This window comes from Nannobrachium achirus (genome assembly GCF_963921795.1).
Source record: "Nannobrachium achirus genome assembly, chromosome: 20".
Lineage (NCBI taxonomy): Eukaryota > Metazoa > Chordata > Actinopteri > Myctophiformes > Myctophidae > Nannobrachium > Nannobrachium achirus.
The window spans coordinates 35029367-35047573 of NC_137827.1; the positions used below are offsets into that span (position 1 = coordinate 35029367).

At 42.9% G+C, this 18207-nt stretch overlaps 1 protein-coding gene across 1 annotated transcript in view; it reads left to right on the forward strand.

Annotated features, from left to right (window-relative positions):
* syne1b (spectrin repeat containing, nuclear envelope 1b) overlaps positions 1-18207 on the forward strand; it is a gene marked incomplete at its 5' end in the record, with an annotated part of 117713 nt that overhangs the window by 21460 nt on the left and 78046 nt on the right. The window contains 24 exons of the mRNA XM_080750707.1: positions 377-535; positions 1129-1337; positions 1468-1576; positions 1778-1942; positions 3914-4081; positions 4375-4551; positions 4944-5084; positions 5211-5371; positions 5721-5871; positions 6010-6237; positions 6384-6482; positions 6653-6840; positions 7875-7998; positions 8098-8264; positions 9390-9543; positions 9850-10475; positions 10762-10941; positions 11428-11578; positions 11774-11932; positions 13412-13594; positions 14101-14202; positions 14348-14551; positions 16691-16898; positions 17276-17388. Of these exons, the coding sequence (XP_080606833.1) occupies positions 377-535; positions 1129-1337; positions 1468-1576; positions 1778-1942; positions 3914-4081; positions 4375-4551; positions 4944-5084; positions 5211-5371; positions 5721-5871; positions 6010-6237; positions 6384-6482; positions 6653-6840; positions 7875-7998; positions 8098-8264; positions 9390-9543; positions 9850-10475; positions 10762-10941; positions 11428-11578; positions 11774-11932; positions 13412-13594; positions 14101-14202; positions 14348-14551; positions 16691-16898; positions 17276-17388 (4326 nt within the window). The remainder of the gene's footprint in view (positions 1-376; positions 536-1128; positions 1338-1467; positions 1577-1777; positions 1943-3913; positions 4082-4374; positions 4552-4943; positions 5085-5210; positions 5372-5720; positions 5872-6009; positions 6238-6383; positions 6483-6652; positions 6841-7874; positions 7999-8097; positions 8265-9389; positions 9544-9849; positions 10476-10761; positions 10942-11427; positions 11579-11773; positions 11933-13411; positions 13595-14100; positions 14203-14347; positions 14552-16690; positions 16899-17275; positions 17389-18207) is intronic.

The following is an 18207-nucleotide window of genomic DNA, read 5'->3' on the forward strand; positions in this document are numbered from 1 at the left end:
CCGTTGGGCAGAATAGTCACCATTGACGTCCAGTTGTGCAACCCGTTGTATCTGTCAATTTGTCTATGAGTACAGACAGACATCAGACAGACAGACAGACAGACAGACAGACAGACAGACAGACATTCGGTAAATTTATAGTTAGATAGATAATAATTGTATTAATCACATATCATGATTTCTTGTTAAAATTAATACACAATTATGACAGGCAATGTATGGAATTTTTCATACCTTACTGTTACTTATATAATTGATGGCAGAAAATCAACCAGCACCATGTACAAGTTCACAGGCCCATGCCCTGACTTTGAACCTGTAGCCTGTTTCTCCTTAGCCTCCCCTCTGTTTTGCCCTTTTCTTTTGTCTCTCTCAGGACATTCAGACCGACGCCCCCTTTCACCTCCTGCACCTGAAGGTGGAGGTGGAGAGGAGCAAGCTGATGGTGTCCCTGCATGAGTGCCAGGCAGAGGTGACACGGGAGAACCGCCACCTGGCCGGCGTGGGGAGCGAGAGGCTCATTAAGGAGCACAGGGTAAGAGGCTGGCTGCGTATCATGTATCAATGGATTGACTGTGACAGACCCCAAGTGCCAAGGTTTAGTTTCACTTAATGCAGAGAAAGGGGAGCCTGCTCTGATGTCGAGGATATGCAAATATTTAATTGTCTTCATTCAGTAGCAGTTGTCTGCTTTCCCTTCAGTAAAGTTAAGTGTTCACATTCAATTCAGCATCTGTCAGGATAAAAACATGATGTCAATACATTTAGACATTTAGATGTATAGCCACCAGATTATACCCAACATTTCTATTCATTGTAATTCCATGAATAGGAAGTACTCAATGCATTCCCAATCAAGCCACTCTGTGATGCGTTTGTTCAATATCAAGACGTGTGTATCTTTATGGTATCCATAGCAATAAGCGTCCTCAGGTGCCCCAGAGAAGTAGGTGGCTGTGGACACAGAAGTAGGATATTTATGTCCTATCTATTCTTTCCTTATTAATGAGTCATATTAAAATCCATTGGATTCGGTGTACATGGTATACAATAAACGGTAGCCCACTGAGTCTTCAAAATAACCATCCTGTTTATATACACAGCACTGAATGTGTTTTCCTTCTTTAGGCCTTTTTTAGGGAAAAGGGGCCTCAGTCCATCTGTGAGAAGAGGTTACAAGTCATGGACGAACTCTGTCTGAAACTTCCTGATAGTGACCCTGCTCACCAAACCCTGGAGGCCGCCAGAAAGGCCTTCTCTGAGGTCAAGGAGGAAATTGATTGCACGCATCAGAAACTAATGCATCACCCAGATAAATGGAAGGAGTACCACTCAAGGTATAAATAAATAAGTAATTACATAATTACATCTAGCAGTTAATCACATTTACTGTAAGTAAGTAAGCAAGCAATAGCAATGCATTCAATGTTTTTCCTAAAATATGAATGTGTTGTTCTCTATTGACAGGTATGCAGAGCTCTCATGCTGGCTGATATCAAAAGAGAGTCAGCTCAGGCTGCTTAGAAACCGTGCCAGCGACCCCAATAAATATGGGCAGGTGAAGGCCACAATCACAGTACGTCTTCTTCATGCACACATTCTTGCTTATAATGCACATACTGTACAGCACACACAAGCACATGCATACTTCTCCACCTATTTTACACTGGGCCATCAATTTTCAAAATTAAAAAGACTTCACTCATTTAGATTTGAAAATGTATTTGTTGTCACTACTAGCACTATGTCATCTAACCCACATGGGTTATGCTTGCAGGAACTGAGGAATGATGCAGAGCTACAGGAAGGCAACCTTGGCTGGCTCAAGGCTCGTATGGCCTTTCTGATTGAGATCAGTTCTGACAGTGAAGCCCAGAGACAAGCAGCTACGCTTAACAAACTCTCTACAGATTTTAAGGGCCTCCTCTCCTCCCTGTTAGAGGTAGGTAAAAGGTCTTTCAGCAATGTTCAACATTTGAGATGTTTTTCTTTTTTGCAAGAAATGTAAATCACATTAGGTGAGGTTCCTGTACATGCTCTCCCCCCCACACATACAGAGAAATGCTAATTTTGTATCGTTCTAAGTGTCATCTTAGCTAACCTAATACCTATGAACAACATTTGTTCATAAGTGTTCCGATGTAGGAAATATTGTAGGAAAATAATTGACTTGTCATAGGGAACTTGAAGGACCACAATGGAAATAAGCATTCAAATGTATTTGTGATTTATCCTTTTGACAGATATTTACAAATGAACATACTAATGTACAAAGTTCATGTATATGCAGCAAAACTTCAACTACTCCTCCATTATTTTCCAATAACAGGACACCTCGTTGTGCATTATCACTTAGATAACTAGACAAACTTGTAGTGCCTCCAGTAAGGTAGAGAGAGCTGTAACATAATCTTTATATCTCTATATCAAGAGGAACTACATTTCATTACCCCAGGGCTCCACTGGCGGCGTCGCATTGCTCTGCGTCTTATGACGCCGTCACGTTGATGTCCGACTGGCTCCACTGAACGTGAATTTGTTGATATTTCAATCAAAGATCAGATGAGGATAGACCTATATCAACTGTAGTGTTATGCCTAATTTTTAATAATTTATGCTATGTAAAGTGCCGGGAAGTAGCAGATCTACAAGCTCACAACACGTCGCGTGTATGAGTCAGGACATGCTGTTCTGTGATTATGTGAGCTTGTAGATTGGCTATTTTCGGTGCACCAGCGCCCCCACGATAATGTATAAAAATCTGTCTTTAGTGTTCAGACTCAGTCACTCACTGCTGACCTGTTTTAGTAGGAAGAAATGAGAAAGTAGTTGTTTCCCAGCCTGTTGTGTTTGTACATAATTTTATCAAAGACCACAATTACATAAAAAATATGCTAGGATTTTTGGGACATCTAGTCACCCTTGTGAATTACGTGAATGGATATCCAACAGCAGAAAGGCACGTACCGGTATATACATTTAAATATGAAATGCAATTACATTTAATCATAATTTATATATAACTGGACGTTGTGGACGGTGTCAAAAAATTGAACCGGGGCGATTTTCGAGTTTGGACGCTGTCATCGGAGCGTCCGATGTTGACGTTGCCGTCGGCAGTAGAGCACCCTTCATTGATTAAAACCGGAGCGTTCCCAGCGCAGCCGTTGACGCGACGCTCAACGCTTGCAGTGGAGCCAGGGGGTTATACTGTACACACTGCACCCTGGCTGGCTATTCTACACTGTGGTTTTAATATCAATCAAACATGCTTTCTTGGAATAGTATTTCATTGATTGGTTGTTACTAGGGGTGTAACGATACATTTTAATAGCGATTCGATACATATCACGATACATGGTTGACGATACGATACATGGACGATATTGGTTCATTCATGGCGATACGATACGATTCGATTTAATTATTTAAAATCGATATAGTAACTATTTAGCAAATAAATTAAATCTATGTGAAAGGTGTGGATAGTGCAGGTTTTTAAGGGAAACATGTATTATGGATATAAATAAGTAAACACAGTGATTATCTGCCAAATACATGGACATTGTATATTGACAAACCTGCACCTTGACATGAACCCAGAGATTACACACATTTATTGATAGACCAGTGTAGCTATATGGAAAGGAAAAGTAATTAAACCTTTCATTTTCATTTTTTCTTCTTAAAAATGATAAATACAATGCACAAGTAGGTAGTATCGATACAATCGATTCTTTCCACTGCCGATTCGATTCGATACAAAATAAAACGATACGATTCGATTTTAGCTGTTTTCATTTCGATCTACTTCGATTTTTTAAGTTAAAAACGATTTTTCGATACAGTTAATATATCGTTACACCCCTAGTTGTTACTTATTATGGGTCTGTGTCCTTGTTCTGCTTCATAGGCTGAGAAGATGGTGCTGGCTGTGGGGGACTGTGTGCAGTTCAGGGAGGAGGTGAGAACCACTCTGGATGAGCTGGTTCAAGGGCAGAAGGAGACCCATGCTGAAGTCACCAGGATACTGGACTGTAAGACGGTTAGAGAGGCCCAGCAGTTACTGCTTGGACACCAGGTGAGAGCCCACAATGAAGCTCACAATGCTCATCAATTAACATTGACCTAAACTGTATTTCAACATTTCTCCATTTAATAATGTAACAAAAAAGAAGATAAAGCTTCAATGGACCTTCTGAAGTGAATTTAGATTTTCTTTATTCAAATGCATGAATTCAAAACAAATTCACCGAAAAATAAATTAATAAATAATTACAAATGGAAAGGAAATGTGTAGAAGCATTAGCAATTACTCAACGTGTAAATCGTAGCACACAATAATTGTTGATGGACTAATGTTTTGGTCCAAAGCAACTTGTGAAACGTCTGAAGCTGAAAAGGAAGGACGTGCAACAGTTGGTAATCAGGGGTCAGCAGCTCCAGGCTGAGGAGGGACTGGGGGAGACATTACACCAGGACCTGCACAGTTTGGAGAACACACTCAGCAAAATGGAACAGAACATGGACTCACAGGAGCAAAGCCTAGAGGTGAGCTGACACGTTACTTTCCTGAAGTGCATTGAAAGACAGAGAGAGCAATCTTTTGGGTTAACTACAATATTCTGTTGTATTGCTTAAATGGGACGTTATTTGTGTCCAGAAGCAATCCAATACATTTTGATCCTGGGTCTCTCTCATATTGTTTCCGTTTTTAAAAAGTGTTTGACTACCTTTGATCAGACATTGAGTATATTGCATATACATCTTACTATGTCTTGTCCATGGTAAACATGTTTTTCAATGCATTATTAGTTGACAGCTGATGTTATCCTATTTTTTCTCACACTTGTACATGCACACACATGTAAAGCTACTTTGAATACTTAGAAAATTGCTGTATAAATCCCAGGTATTATTATTAATAATAATATTATCCTCAGGTCACACTGGCAGCATGGCAGGAGTTTGACAGTCAACAGGAAGCAGTGCAGGGGTTTGTCAACAAGGCCCAATCTGCAATGGAGAGAGATCTCAATTTTAGCAGTCCAGAGAGCCTGGGTGTTGAACTGGACCAGGCCAAGGTCAGTCAAACTGGTCGTGATTGATTAATGTCAGACTTTCAACATTAACACTCATGAGAATTTATGAGATTAACGCAGGTTGCTAATGTTAATCTATGCTAATGTCTTTCTTTCCTTCCTCAATAGGTTCTGTTAAAACAATGTGAAGCTGAGGCATCCCATATGAACACCCTACTGAGGAGGGCAACAGAAATCCAACTTGGTCCAAAGAACAAGACTTTGCTCTTGAGCCAAGCTCGCTCTCTCAGTGAGCAAGTAGGCAAAGTGGAGGCTGGCCTAAAAAAAGAGTAAGACGATAAGTAAAGAATAACCATGGCTTGTTGTCCAAAGGTTCCAGAGAGTCAAGTACTAGCCTATAATTTTGTCCACTTGATTATTATTATTATTCAACAGGTGTCTTATATTATCTACTATCTAGCGATGTTAGCATTTTCTTAGCTGACAACCAGCTAACAATGACATACTGTATTTCAATCATTGGCCCACTATTTAAAAAAATGATGGTATTAAACAATATTTGGATTAAATATTATCATTACATTATATGCTACAGTCTAGGAAGTTTATTGGCGGTGTATGTCATACACCACTAATGAATGTAACTTTTAAACTATAATGAATGTTCCTTTATTCCAGTGTCAGAGCTCTTGAAGGAATGAAAACTCAGTGGGACCAGTTTGGAAGTGGGTTTGAGGCCTTTTCCGCATGGATATCTGATAAAGAGAAACAATTGGACACTCTGAAAAGTTCCACTGCTCTTCTTGACCAGCAGATCCATACAGTGCAGGTACTGTGGATTACAAAGCTGTGATCTTTTGCCGTACCCTGTACTCCTACATACCGACCGACGCACCTATCTAAGCATTTTTCAGTGGTCATTTCACTGGCTTAGTTACCATCTGGTCTTCCTTCCCTCCGTGTCTAGGCTGTCAGTACAGAACTTCAACAGCGGGCAGAGGTTCTGTCTCAGCTGGAGGCACAGTCCCAGGCAATGGCCCAGTTTGTGTCCTCAGGGGAGGCAGCTCGCATCAAGGCCCGTCTGACCCAGATCGGGAGGTACTGGGAGGAACTGAAGGAGAGCGTGCAGCAGGTTGACGGACAGCTGGAAGAAAGCTCCTCTCACCAGCAGAAGTTCAACACCAGCCGGCAGGAGGTACATACCGATACATAAAGGAATTGATTTAGTTGTTAATAATAACCACCTATATATAACCACCAATAAAAATCTTTTGAAATGTTTGAAATTGTTTGGAAAATGATGGGTACATGATGCAATTTGTGGTCTCCGATGTCTTCCAGGCACAGACAACACTCGGTGACTTGCATCTGAAACTAGAACATCCTGTCGCATCATGTGACTCCTCATCAGAGACATATAAAGCTCTACAGAACCACATGGTAATTCATTCATTATATTTTCTTTACATTATATTCTATTCTCAACTACTATATTTGGAAGTAAACTCATCAGTATCTATTCCTCCTCTCTGTATCAGCCTTCCTCTCAGTTAATGTAACGTGACTCTGTGTTGTGTTGTGTTGTGTTGTGTTGTTTTAATTTTCTCCAGGATGTATATCAGTGTCTGGAGAGACTAAAGGCCACCTTGCAGTCACTGTCTGCTGGGGCCAGAAGACTCAGTGACAGGGAACATGCAGAGAAGGAGGTTACATCTCTACTAACCAGCTATGAACAAAATATACACCAGGCAAAAGATAAGCAAAGCACCCTGGAGAATCTGCAGTCTCTTTGGCAAAGGTGAGACATGTTAATACAGTATTAGTATATGGACATACAGTACACACACATATGATTTTGCTTGTTGCGACCGTCAGGTCGCAGTTACTACCAAAACCTCCAGCGGCTGTCAGTCAGTCAGTCAGTCAGTCTGTCAGTCAGTCTGTCCGTCATGTCACACTTTTCCCCAACGTTGCCCCAATCCATGCCAAACTTTGCACACACACTCCTTGCCTGCCAATCCACAACCTCCACCGTACCAGGGACCCACAGAGCTCTAGGGACCCCCAGGGACCCCCTTCCACCGCCGCCAAAAAGTGCAAAAATGACCAAATGACCACCCAAACGGGGCTGTTCACAGGGAATTCCTGGGGACCACCGACTCCTGGTGCTCCAGAATGGATGCCCCTAGTGGAGGACCCCCGCCACTGCAGCACACATAAAATGCCGTAACTCGGGCTAGGAGCGACCGGGAGAGCCGGGGCCGGTACCCACGCGTCCGCCTAGGCGGCGCCAAGAGAGACGTCAACATGAATCTGTCCCATATAGCGCCACCATCAGGCCCATTTTTTCAAACACATTTTTGGACACTGCTCCTACAGATTTTGCCCTAAAATCACGCAAATCGGTACACAGTATGTCTACACTCATGTCATCAACATGGATCTGTCCCATATAGCGCCACCATCAGGCCGATTTTTTCAAAAACATTTTTGGACACTGCTCCTACAGATTTTGCCCTAAAATCACGCAAATCGGTACACAGTATGTCTACACTCATGTCATCAACATGGATCTGTCAAATATAGCGCCACCATCTGGCCGACTTTTTCAAACACATTTTTGGACACTGCTCCTACACATTTTGCCCTAAAATCATGCTGCGACCTGACGGTCGCTTATCTCCCGATTAGGGAGTCTACTGGTATACAGAAAGATCTGGGTGTATTGATTGAAACATTGCACCATGTGCTCAGATACAGTAGTTGCCACCTGACCCTACACAAGTTTATATAGAATTCACATTTATGGGCATATCTATTGTTGCATTTCAGGTATGAGAAGGATCGCTCCAACTTTGTTTCCTGCTTGGAGAGAAGTGAATGCGCATCCAAACCAGAAAGCCACGGCCTATCGGCTGATAAAACCAAGCTCCAGACTGAGATACAGGATTTGCAGGTACAATAAATAGACATACATATATTGTAATTAAAAACATAATCACATATAATTAAATATACAGTTTACACATGAATCAAAAACTCATGATCTTTGCAGGGAATGCACCACGAAGTGAAGTCCCTGGAGCCCCTTCATGCTGGACTAGTATCCATGGAGAGATCCTTGTATCCAACAGCTTCTGAGGAGAGGGTAAAGCAGCTTAAAGGAGACTTAGAGATGCTGCAGAAGAGACTGCAGTGTCAGAATGAAGCTGTTCCTCTCCGGTAAGATTGATTCTCACTCTGCAGAGAAGCTTTGCCATACATTTAGGCCATACCGTAGTTTCACATCGCAGGTTAAGCTTAAGGTCCTACACTGTGAAATCCTGAGTGTTAATTTAACTCTGAGAGTGTACAGTTGTAATTAAATGGATGCATATTAGTTACAAATAGATACATGAACGAATAAACACTGTAGATGTTACTGTAATGTATGTACTGTTCTGGCCCAGATGGTTGTTTGTACCATACCATGGCCAAAGGGTATTTGTGCATAATTATTTTTTTAACATAATTTTATTGTATTAACCCTTTTAGTGCCTATCCCGAACTAGTTTGGGATATTCGGGATCAAAAAAAATTTTTATTTGCTATTTTACTTACCCCGAGCTGCTTGGAGCAACGTGGGTGGTCCCGGCTCGCCCAGCGCTCACCAACGAGAGACGCTAGATGCTCCGACGATTTATTCCATTGAAAATGGTTTAAAATAAAGTTTAGACCCCCCCCAATGTTCACCAAATGTTCATTGTAGGCGGCGCGACGTATTCCAGGGTGCCTATCCCGAACATGTCCGGGATATTTAATAAAATGAATTATTTTATCGGAGGCCTCAACGAAGCCCCGGTCTAGACGTCCATCCTTGGCCGGGACTTAGACTCGGCCATCCACGGGCCGTATTCGCGCTAACGGCCGAATCGCGCCGCCCACTCCAATAATAAATCACATCTTTAGACAGGATTTTCTCCGGATTGTGTCCCCAGACCCAAAGAGAAAGTTTTTTGCGGCTGAAATAGCTTTAGATCGGGCTTCTAAATGGGTTAGCATTTTGGCTACGTGTCAGCTAGCTTCCTCCTCTGGACACCCATAGGATTGACCGGAGTGAAAACAGAAGCCAGTTGGGAGAGGGTCGACGAAAGCTATAAAGAAGGTCAATGGAGAAATTTCTGGCACTCTAGCACCCCTTGTGGCCGGATGGCACTGTATGAGTTAATAATAATAATCTATTAATTTGACAACTAATCAAAGCTTCTTGGAACTCAGTTCCATCCCTATCCACATACTTTGCAAACACTTTTTGACTTATGTCTTCACATTTACCTCCCTCCCACACAACCCCATGCTCTCGACCAGATTCCGAGAGCTTCAGAAGCACCTCTCCCACATGGAGCAGTTTGACCAGACTCTGCTGAAGTTCTCCCAGTGGAGTGAGACCATGCTCTCATCTCTCCATTCAGCCTCACAAATCAACACCACCAACCTGCAACCTGCTGTGAGCCATGTAAAGGTAAGAATGACCCCTCTCCCCCGAGTATGATGAAAGGGCAAAATATCCGCCATCGCCATGTGGATTTGGTGAGATGAAATAATTGTTCACGCATCCAGAAGAACTCACAGTGAGTGAACAGATAGATAGATAGATAGATAGATAGATAGATAGATAGATAGATAGATAGACAGACATCTTTATTGTCATTCAACATATACATAACATGCATAATTGAACAAATTAACAAAATATCGTTCCACTGTAATTACTCATAGTTAAAAAGCATGTAGTGGTTTCAGTGTTTTCCTGTAATGTCTGTGGCAGGAGACCCTGGCAGCGGTGCAGGAGCAGGCCGGGACGAGGAAGAGCTTGGAGCAGCAAACAGAGAGACTGTGTGGATCCTGCGAGCCCGGCGACGCCCAGCTCCTCCAGAGCAGGCTGGAGAGCTGTCTCCAGCCCTACCTGGAGGCCCAGCACATAGCTGAGCTCCAGCTGGAGTGTCTGGAGAGACTGGAGGCGTTCCTGCAAACCCACGGAGCGGCAGCGGGGGTCCTCCAGGGTCTGAGACAGACTGTGGAGAGCGCCGGGAGCTGGGACCGGGGCAGGGTGGAGGAGCTGCAACATGAGCTGGCCACCATTGTGCCCGACATCAGCCAACTGGAAACACTGGCTGTCGGCCTGGACAGCAGCCTCTGCAAAGGTCACCTCCACATCGGCGGCGATGAGGGGTCTCGGACGTCATGCCGCGTGCTGGCTGACACTCTTAGCACTGAGCTGGATACAGTGAGGAACCTGCTGGGTACGAAACAGAGTGAAGCAGAAGCCCTGGGGTCTCTGTGGGCGTCATTCAGACAGCGCAAAGAGCAGCTGCTCAAAACTGTGGAGGACATTGAGGAAAAAGCTGACCACCAGAACCTCAAAGAACCTAGCCTACATGCTCTGCAGCAGCGGTAACAGTGTTAATTTAACTCTTTTTCTGTGCAGAGTTTCTGTGGTTGTTAGATCAACGTTACATCCTGTATCAAGTCAGATTAAAACATTTTAGAAAACACTTTGGCTTACAACAAACAAACACTCTATAATACTGACATAAATGAGCATGAGGGTTTTTGCTTGCATCTGTGTAAAGTATGTTTGTGTACATATGCACATGTGGAAGCATGTATGCCTGTGTGTGAAGTGAACACATACCGTATGAGACTGAGAAAAGCAACATTTTCCCCCTCCATTTGCCAGGCTGCGGTTCTTTAACCAGCAGGAGGACGAACTGCAGTCTCACCAGCATGAGGAACAGTGGCTGAGGGAAAAAGGCCAGCAGCTGGCTCAGAGAGACGCAGAGCTGGCTGGAGAAGTGCTTCGAGAAATCAACCTCCTGGAAACCACATGGGAGGACACCAAGAGACTCATCACTGACAGGTACTGTACTAGGTCACTCCTGGGTCCTTTTAAAGCCCACTTCTAACCAATTTTACCTTCTGTTTTTTTCACTAATCTTCTCATCAATCTGCATATGGTTGTGTTTGGAAATAATTTGTCACGCTGCTACTGCTATATTGCAATCAGATAGACTTCAATTCTCATGAAGGTAATGTTGAAATTCAAGGTCAAATCTTTATGGTACGGCAAGGGAAATGAGATTTGTCAGGAAGGTAAAGGTGAAAGCAAGCACAGTAAATCTCTGAGCATAGTTTTGATGGGGGAAGATTACTCGCCTCCAAATTTTAACCAACTACAATTTACAATTTATGAATTTAATTTGCAGAGTTAATGCATACAGAGAGTGATAATTAAAAATAGTTACATGCGATGCAGCAAAAGCATACTGTAAAAGCACATTCCTTTTCCACATCTATAATTATCTATCACTGACAGTTGTAAATGACCTCACTTTCTCACTGGCAGACAGGAGCAGTGCAGTGTTCTTGTGGAGCTGATGAGGGACTACCAGAGTTTGAAAACCTCCATCAACACCGTCATAGAGAACACTGAAGTTTTTGTGGATATTGGCTCTGCTCTTAAGGACCACGATGAAACCAAGAGATCACTGACCAAGGTCAGAACTAATGCATTTTATTGTTTGGTACTCAACATGTGCCTAATCTTGTTAAACTCACTCAAATGCATACTTTTAAATGAATTACTTTCAAATGGAATGCAGTAAAACACAGACTAAACCCTATTTTGTCATCTGTGTATATTATATGAAATGATGTCCAATTACTTTAAACGTTCAATATGTTTTGTGCAGCATGAGGCAGCTAAGGCAGAAATGGCGAGTAAACAGCGTGAATTGGACCAGTTTTCCAGCAAAGGCAAACAGTTGCTGAGTGAGCTGAAGAAAATTCAAGACTGTGATTCACAGATGATGAAGAAGGACAGTGAGAGCCTGGTGGATCAGTGGCTCGATGTAAGTGAATGAAATAACACTAAGAATAATTGGAATCACAATAAGTCTCACCCTCTGGAGGGCAGCTAGCAGAGCAGCCAGACTTTCTTCTCCTCAGAGTCAGCATCTCTTTCAAGCTGGACATGCAGGGAACCCAATGAGCTCCTGGTGCACCTTGGAGATCCATACTATAATTAGAGAGAGAGGTCAGTCAGTAGTAGGTCAGTCACACAATGCATTATCTATTCACTCGCTTCAGCGACTGATCTCAAATTTAACATGGCATTGGCCATTAGCAACGGGTATGGAAAAATTAAGCAAGCACATACATCCCCATACTTCTATTCACCTAATTTTGCTGTTAAATTATTTGTATCCATCATAAATATATACTCCTCCATGGGCTGCTCCTTACATTATGATGCTCCCACATATTCTCACGCACGCACCAGTTACATTCCCCATAACTCACACTCTGCACATAATTTTGCAGCACATATCTTCCAACGGGTAAGGTCTAGTAATAGTAATAACACAGTGTTCTGGATCTGCCCTGGTTGGCCATGCCTGGTACAAAAGAGAGACCAGACCAATCTTATTACCTCAACTGAGTCCTCTTAAGTTGGTCTCAGTTTGCTCATCTCAGAGCTCCTTCTACTGTATATCTCCAAGGTCCGATCATCCTCGGAAGAAACTTTGGAACATACTGAGCAGTCATTTGGAGCTGGGATTTGTGGCTCCTTAATGCTGATTAAATGCAACCAGCGCACCTATCCAACAGGCATTTTCATGATCCCTTTTAACTCCTCCCTTTTAACCTCAAGATTAACTACTGGAGAGGGTAGTCTGCCTCCTTGTCAGAGTCTGATGTCTGAAGCAAGATCGTGTAGTGTACAGTTAACCAGTAATACTAAATGGAATAAATCTGATCGTAATTGTTGATACATTTGTATTCATTTAATTGCCAAGTACTGTAATTGTAATCATCCTTGTGTTTAAATATGGAGGGACTTCAGCTCAGTGATCCTCCTGGATCACTGAATTTCTCACCCTATAACACAAGGTGAACACTGTGACCATAGATATAATGCTTGCACTGCTGCAACCCATGCACCTAAACAACATTAAATCACAGAATCAATTTTCCAAAGACAAGACACACAGAACATCTCCCCTTAAACGAGATAAAGCAGTAAAAGCACACACTGTTAGACTGTGATACCTATCTAAATAGTAAATTGTGCATTTATATAGCTGCTATAAAAGCACTTTTTACAATTGGCATTACATTTATCCTTTTACACACACATTCTCTCACTGAAGTATCCATTCAAGGCACCAATCTGCTCATCTGGAGCAGTTAGGGTTTAAGGGTCTTGCTCAAGCACACGCAACCAGGAGGGGCACGGGATCAGGGGAACCTTCCAATTCCAAGACAGTCACTGTAACTCCTGAAACTCTCCATCCTATCTTCTCTAACTGGCTCGAACTCATTTTCAGCTGTCTGAGAGGATAGATGAAAACATTGACTGCCTGAGCCGGAGTCTGGCAGTGTGGGATGAGGTGCGCAAAATCAGTGAAGACGTGGAGAGCTGGACAAGCAGCTGTATAATGGAGCTGAGCGAGAGCCTAAACAACCTCAATGACAGCCAGAAGATATCTGCGAGGCTCACCGTGCTACAGGTAAGATATATGGCATGGTTGCAGCCAGATTGTTTTCAAATCCTATTTTCAATACTTTTTCCTGGTTCGTAGGTAGCCTACTTAGGTGACTGATAAGTGAGGGAGGCATATAGTGAAATGCAAACAATGAGTGTTTAAGAAACACAGGATAGATGTATGATCATCCCATTCCTGAAAGTATCTGAACTGTTCCAATATGTTACACCCCATTCACCTGTCACTCAGTATAGGCTCTAAAAAATACAAATACAAATCCTGTCAGACCTACTGCCAACAGGTATAGGGGTCTAGAAATCCTGTGCTGAGGATCAAGTTGCTGGTCACCAGAGAATTATGGGCCACTATGACTCAAGAGACACATTACCTCTTCACTGTGTAGCAATGATCAATCGGTATATCACTCTTTACCAGCGATGCCGTTTATCACTATTTATGTAGCAAGGACATGTGCTGACCCTGAGCTATCTATAAAACATACCTTTTCATGCGTTCTTATTTATTGGCAGATGGAAATGGGCGAGAAGGAGAAGAAACTTGAGACCCTGCAAGGGAAAGTGACAGAATTGAAGCAGCGCAGTCGAAGTCAAGAGACTCCTGCTAAACTACAGGTATTGCAAAACGTTATTATTGTTTTTGACTATTTATTTAGACAATTAGGCCTACATTTACTTAAAATACAAGCAAACGGTAGTGCAGATGATTCATTTCTAAACGTATTACATGATACAATACTGAATGAACTGCTCATGTCAGGTGCTAGAGGCTGACCTGCGAAAAAAGATCGGCGGTGTTCAGAAGCTGTGTGAACAAGCCAGGGGAAACCTGCGGGACTTCAGCTCACAGAGGAAACAGTTGGAAGACTACATTTCCCAGATGTCTGCTTGGCTGAAAAGTATGGAGGATTCCTTGGTTTCTTCACCCACTGGATCAGACCCTGAGGACATTTGCAGAGTGAAGGTACAAACGAATGTGCGAACGCAACTCATACAGGCATAACAATGCAAGATAACATGAGGCAATGTAATGCTGCACAACACAACACCGCAATTTATGACCATGAAATAATGTGATTTCTGTCTGACAACTCTTAGATTGAATAAATATATTTATTGAGCATAAATATAATATTTATTGATGCTTTACACATACATTTGTGTAAGCAAATTCGTTTTCAAGGCTCTATCTCAATGCAATCATTCCCTGTAAGCATGAAAGTCTCATAATAGTTAAATTAGAACAATAGAATGCAACTCAAATGTGACACAACGTAACTCAGTGCAAATGAGTGTAATGGGACTGAATGGAACACTAATAGAATACAACTGAAATGCTAAATTACTTGTAGGAGTTTGGGAAAGAATGGACAATAATCGCAATTCTTATCTTCTATGACAGTAGGAGCGAGATCATTTAGCGACCTACAACCGGGTCGCGACGTGGTCGGTAGTTTTCAGCGACCGGGTCGCTAAATCGAGCGACCGGGTCGCTAAATCACCAACCGCGCAGCTAAATCGACCGACCCGGTCGCTAAATCTACCGACCTGCCTGCAGTTTTAGGTCGGTAGATTTAGCGACCCGGTCGGAAGATTTTGCGCCCCAGTCGGTCGATTTAGCGACCCGGTCGCTCGCTTTAGCGACGCGGTCTGTGATTTAGCGACGCGGTCGGTGATTTAGCGACCCGGTCGGGAGGTTGCGTGGCAGGTTAGCCTAACTGAGGTAACGGTCGGGAGGTTGCGTGGCAGGTTAGCCTAACTGAGGTAAGGTTACTGAGGTTAGGGTTAGGGTTAGTAGGTCGGTGGAAGCGACCACCGGTCGGTGGATTTACCTACCCGGTCGCTGGATTAGCGTCCCAGTCGGTGGAATTAGCGTCCCGGTCGATGGAATTAGCGTCCCAGTCGGTCGATTTAGCGACCCGGTCGCTCGCTTTAGTGCCGCGGTCGGTGATTTAGCGACCCGGTCGCTCCATTTAGCGACCCGGTCGCTCGCTTTAGTGCCGCGGTCGGTGATTTAGCGACCCGGTCGCTCCAATTAGCGACCCGGTCGCTCGATTTTGCGACCCGGTCGCTGAAAACTACCGACCACGTCGCGACCCGGTTGTAGGTCGCTAAATGATCTCGCCCTCTCTCTTCTATGATTCTGAATTGATTCACAGCTTCCCAATAAATTGTTTGTACAGCATCTTCATTTGTTTTATTACTAAAAACAAAATTTGTATTCATGCTAAACATGCAAGTTTAACTTGCATGTTTAGCATGAATACAAATTTTGTTTTTGTTTTAGTGTTGCCATTGTGTTAACATTGTTGCAATCAGTTAATAAAACCTTTTCAAAAATGAAATCAGAATCTACATAATCTTATACACACTCTACTTTGCTTTCATGACATAATTTGCCACAAAGCCTTTCTTAGGGCATACTCAGAGTAGACTGGAGTAGATCAGGAACCCCCCCCCCCCTGTGTACTGGAAGTCATCTTATATCAATAACGAGAATCAATATTGAATCTAAAAATGTGCAACTTATTCAGATCTCTGCTGCTGTAATGCTCACAAAAACAAAAGAGAGAACACTCTGGGCTTGGCTAGACTACACTGGCTGTCTTCCTGAGACAATTTCAAAGTCTTTCTACTTTCATCACAGGCTGCCTGTTGTTCTATAACCCTTCCGGAGCCTTTAGAGATCTTCTACTGCAGGATTGCTAGATACAGATGCATAACCTTTACAAAAAAGACAATTGGGGATGCAGCTTTCTACAGTTATGATGCATACATTATGAAATCTTTAAACAACACCTAAAAACATATATTTTAAGCATGGCTATTCTAACACAATTTATCATGATTTTAAGAGATTTTATTTCATTTTCCATTTAAAATGTTAATCTTTTTTTGTTTCCCTTTTTTCTCTGTTGTGTCCTGTTATTTTTAATATACAGCACTTTAAGCTGCATGTTTTGTATGAACAAAATAGTGTAGTATTATTATTATTATTAATATACAGCCCAGCTCCCCTTTGCTGACTAAGGTTGTAGAAAACACTTTGGGAAAAAGAGAGAAGTAGATTTAACTGTACATAACTTTTTTTTCTGGATGACAGGATCTGCAGAAGGAGTTGCAGAATCAGCAAGGAAGCATCGACTCCACCCGGGAGAGCCTCAACACGCTGTGCAGGAAATATCCCTCTGAGGAGCTGGCTGGCCTGGGCTCCGCTCTTACCGACCTCATTAAGAGTTATGAGTCTGTCAACCAGCTTTCGGCCAGGACCCTGGCATCACTGCAGCACTGTCTGCAGCAGCACTTCAACGGTGAGGATTTCTGATGACTCACCCTGGAGCAGATGTGTAATTATATATCGTACATGGGGGTACTTCACATTAATATCCTCAGTGTTCATTTAACTCTGAGAGTGTACATTTGTGCACTCTCAAGAGAAACAAATGGATCAATTAACAGAGGCTTTTACTGTGTGGATAAGGTCACAGCATTGGGAAAATAAATTGGTTCCTTATGGGTACAGAAAATACACCCGAAAAGTTGTCTCCTTTATTGGCGACAGACATGATCCATAAGGCTACACTGAGCGTGTATTTTGCTCCCATGAAAGTCAAATTGACTGTAGACAGACCTTCATCTATCAATGTCATCTTCATCCATGGAAAACATGCTCTCTTTTGTTCTTCAGACCTGGTGCAGGAGTTCCATCGTTGGCTCTCTGAACAGAGGGAAATAGTTAAAGAATGCTCAGACCGATCTGGAGACACGCGCATTGTGGAGCGGAAACTGCAGAAACTAAAGGTACTAACACAAATTATACTAAACCCACTTTGTGAATACACTATCAGTGGAAGTACATTTTTATTCGGTAAGTTAAAATTGCTATGACATTTACATGTTGAGTAAATGGTAAATGGTGCATTTATATAGCGCTTTTATCCAAGGCGCTTTACATAGATTGTGCATTACATTCACCCACATTCATACACCGGTGGCAGAGGAAACCATGCAAGGCACCAACCTGCTCACCGGGAGCAATTAGGGATTCAGAGTCTTGCTCAAGGACTCTTCGACATTAACTCAGGGGGAGCCCGGATTCGAACTGGGAACCCTTCGGGAACCCTTCGTGCTCTAATAACGGTTTCTCTACCCCTGAGCTATGCCGCCCCTACCCCTGAGCTATGCCGCCCCTATATTAACCACATGAACCCTAGTGTCCCTATTCTATCCTGGGCATGTCACAATAGGTGTTAAAATTGTACATTCATTGGTATGATTTCATTTAATTTTATTTAATTTTATTTTGTTTCGCACATGGTAGTGTATCACAGTACAATACAATTCCTTTACAAGGATAATTCAATTAAATAGTTGATATACTATACACCCATGGAGAGAGGGCGAGATCATTTAGCGACCTACAACCGGGTCGCGACGTGGTCGGTAGTTTTCAGCGACCGGGTCGCAAAATCGAGCGACCGGGTCGCTAAATGGAGCGACCGGGTCGCTAAATCACCGACCGCGGCACTAAAGCGAGCGACCGGGTCGCTAAATGGAGCGACCGGGTCGCTAAATCACCGACCGCGGCACTAAAGCGAGCGACCGGGTCTCTAAATCGAC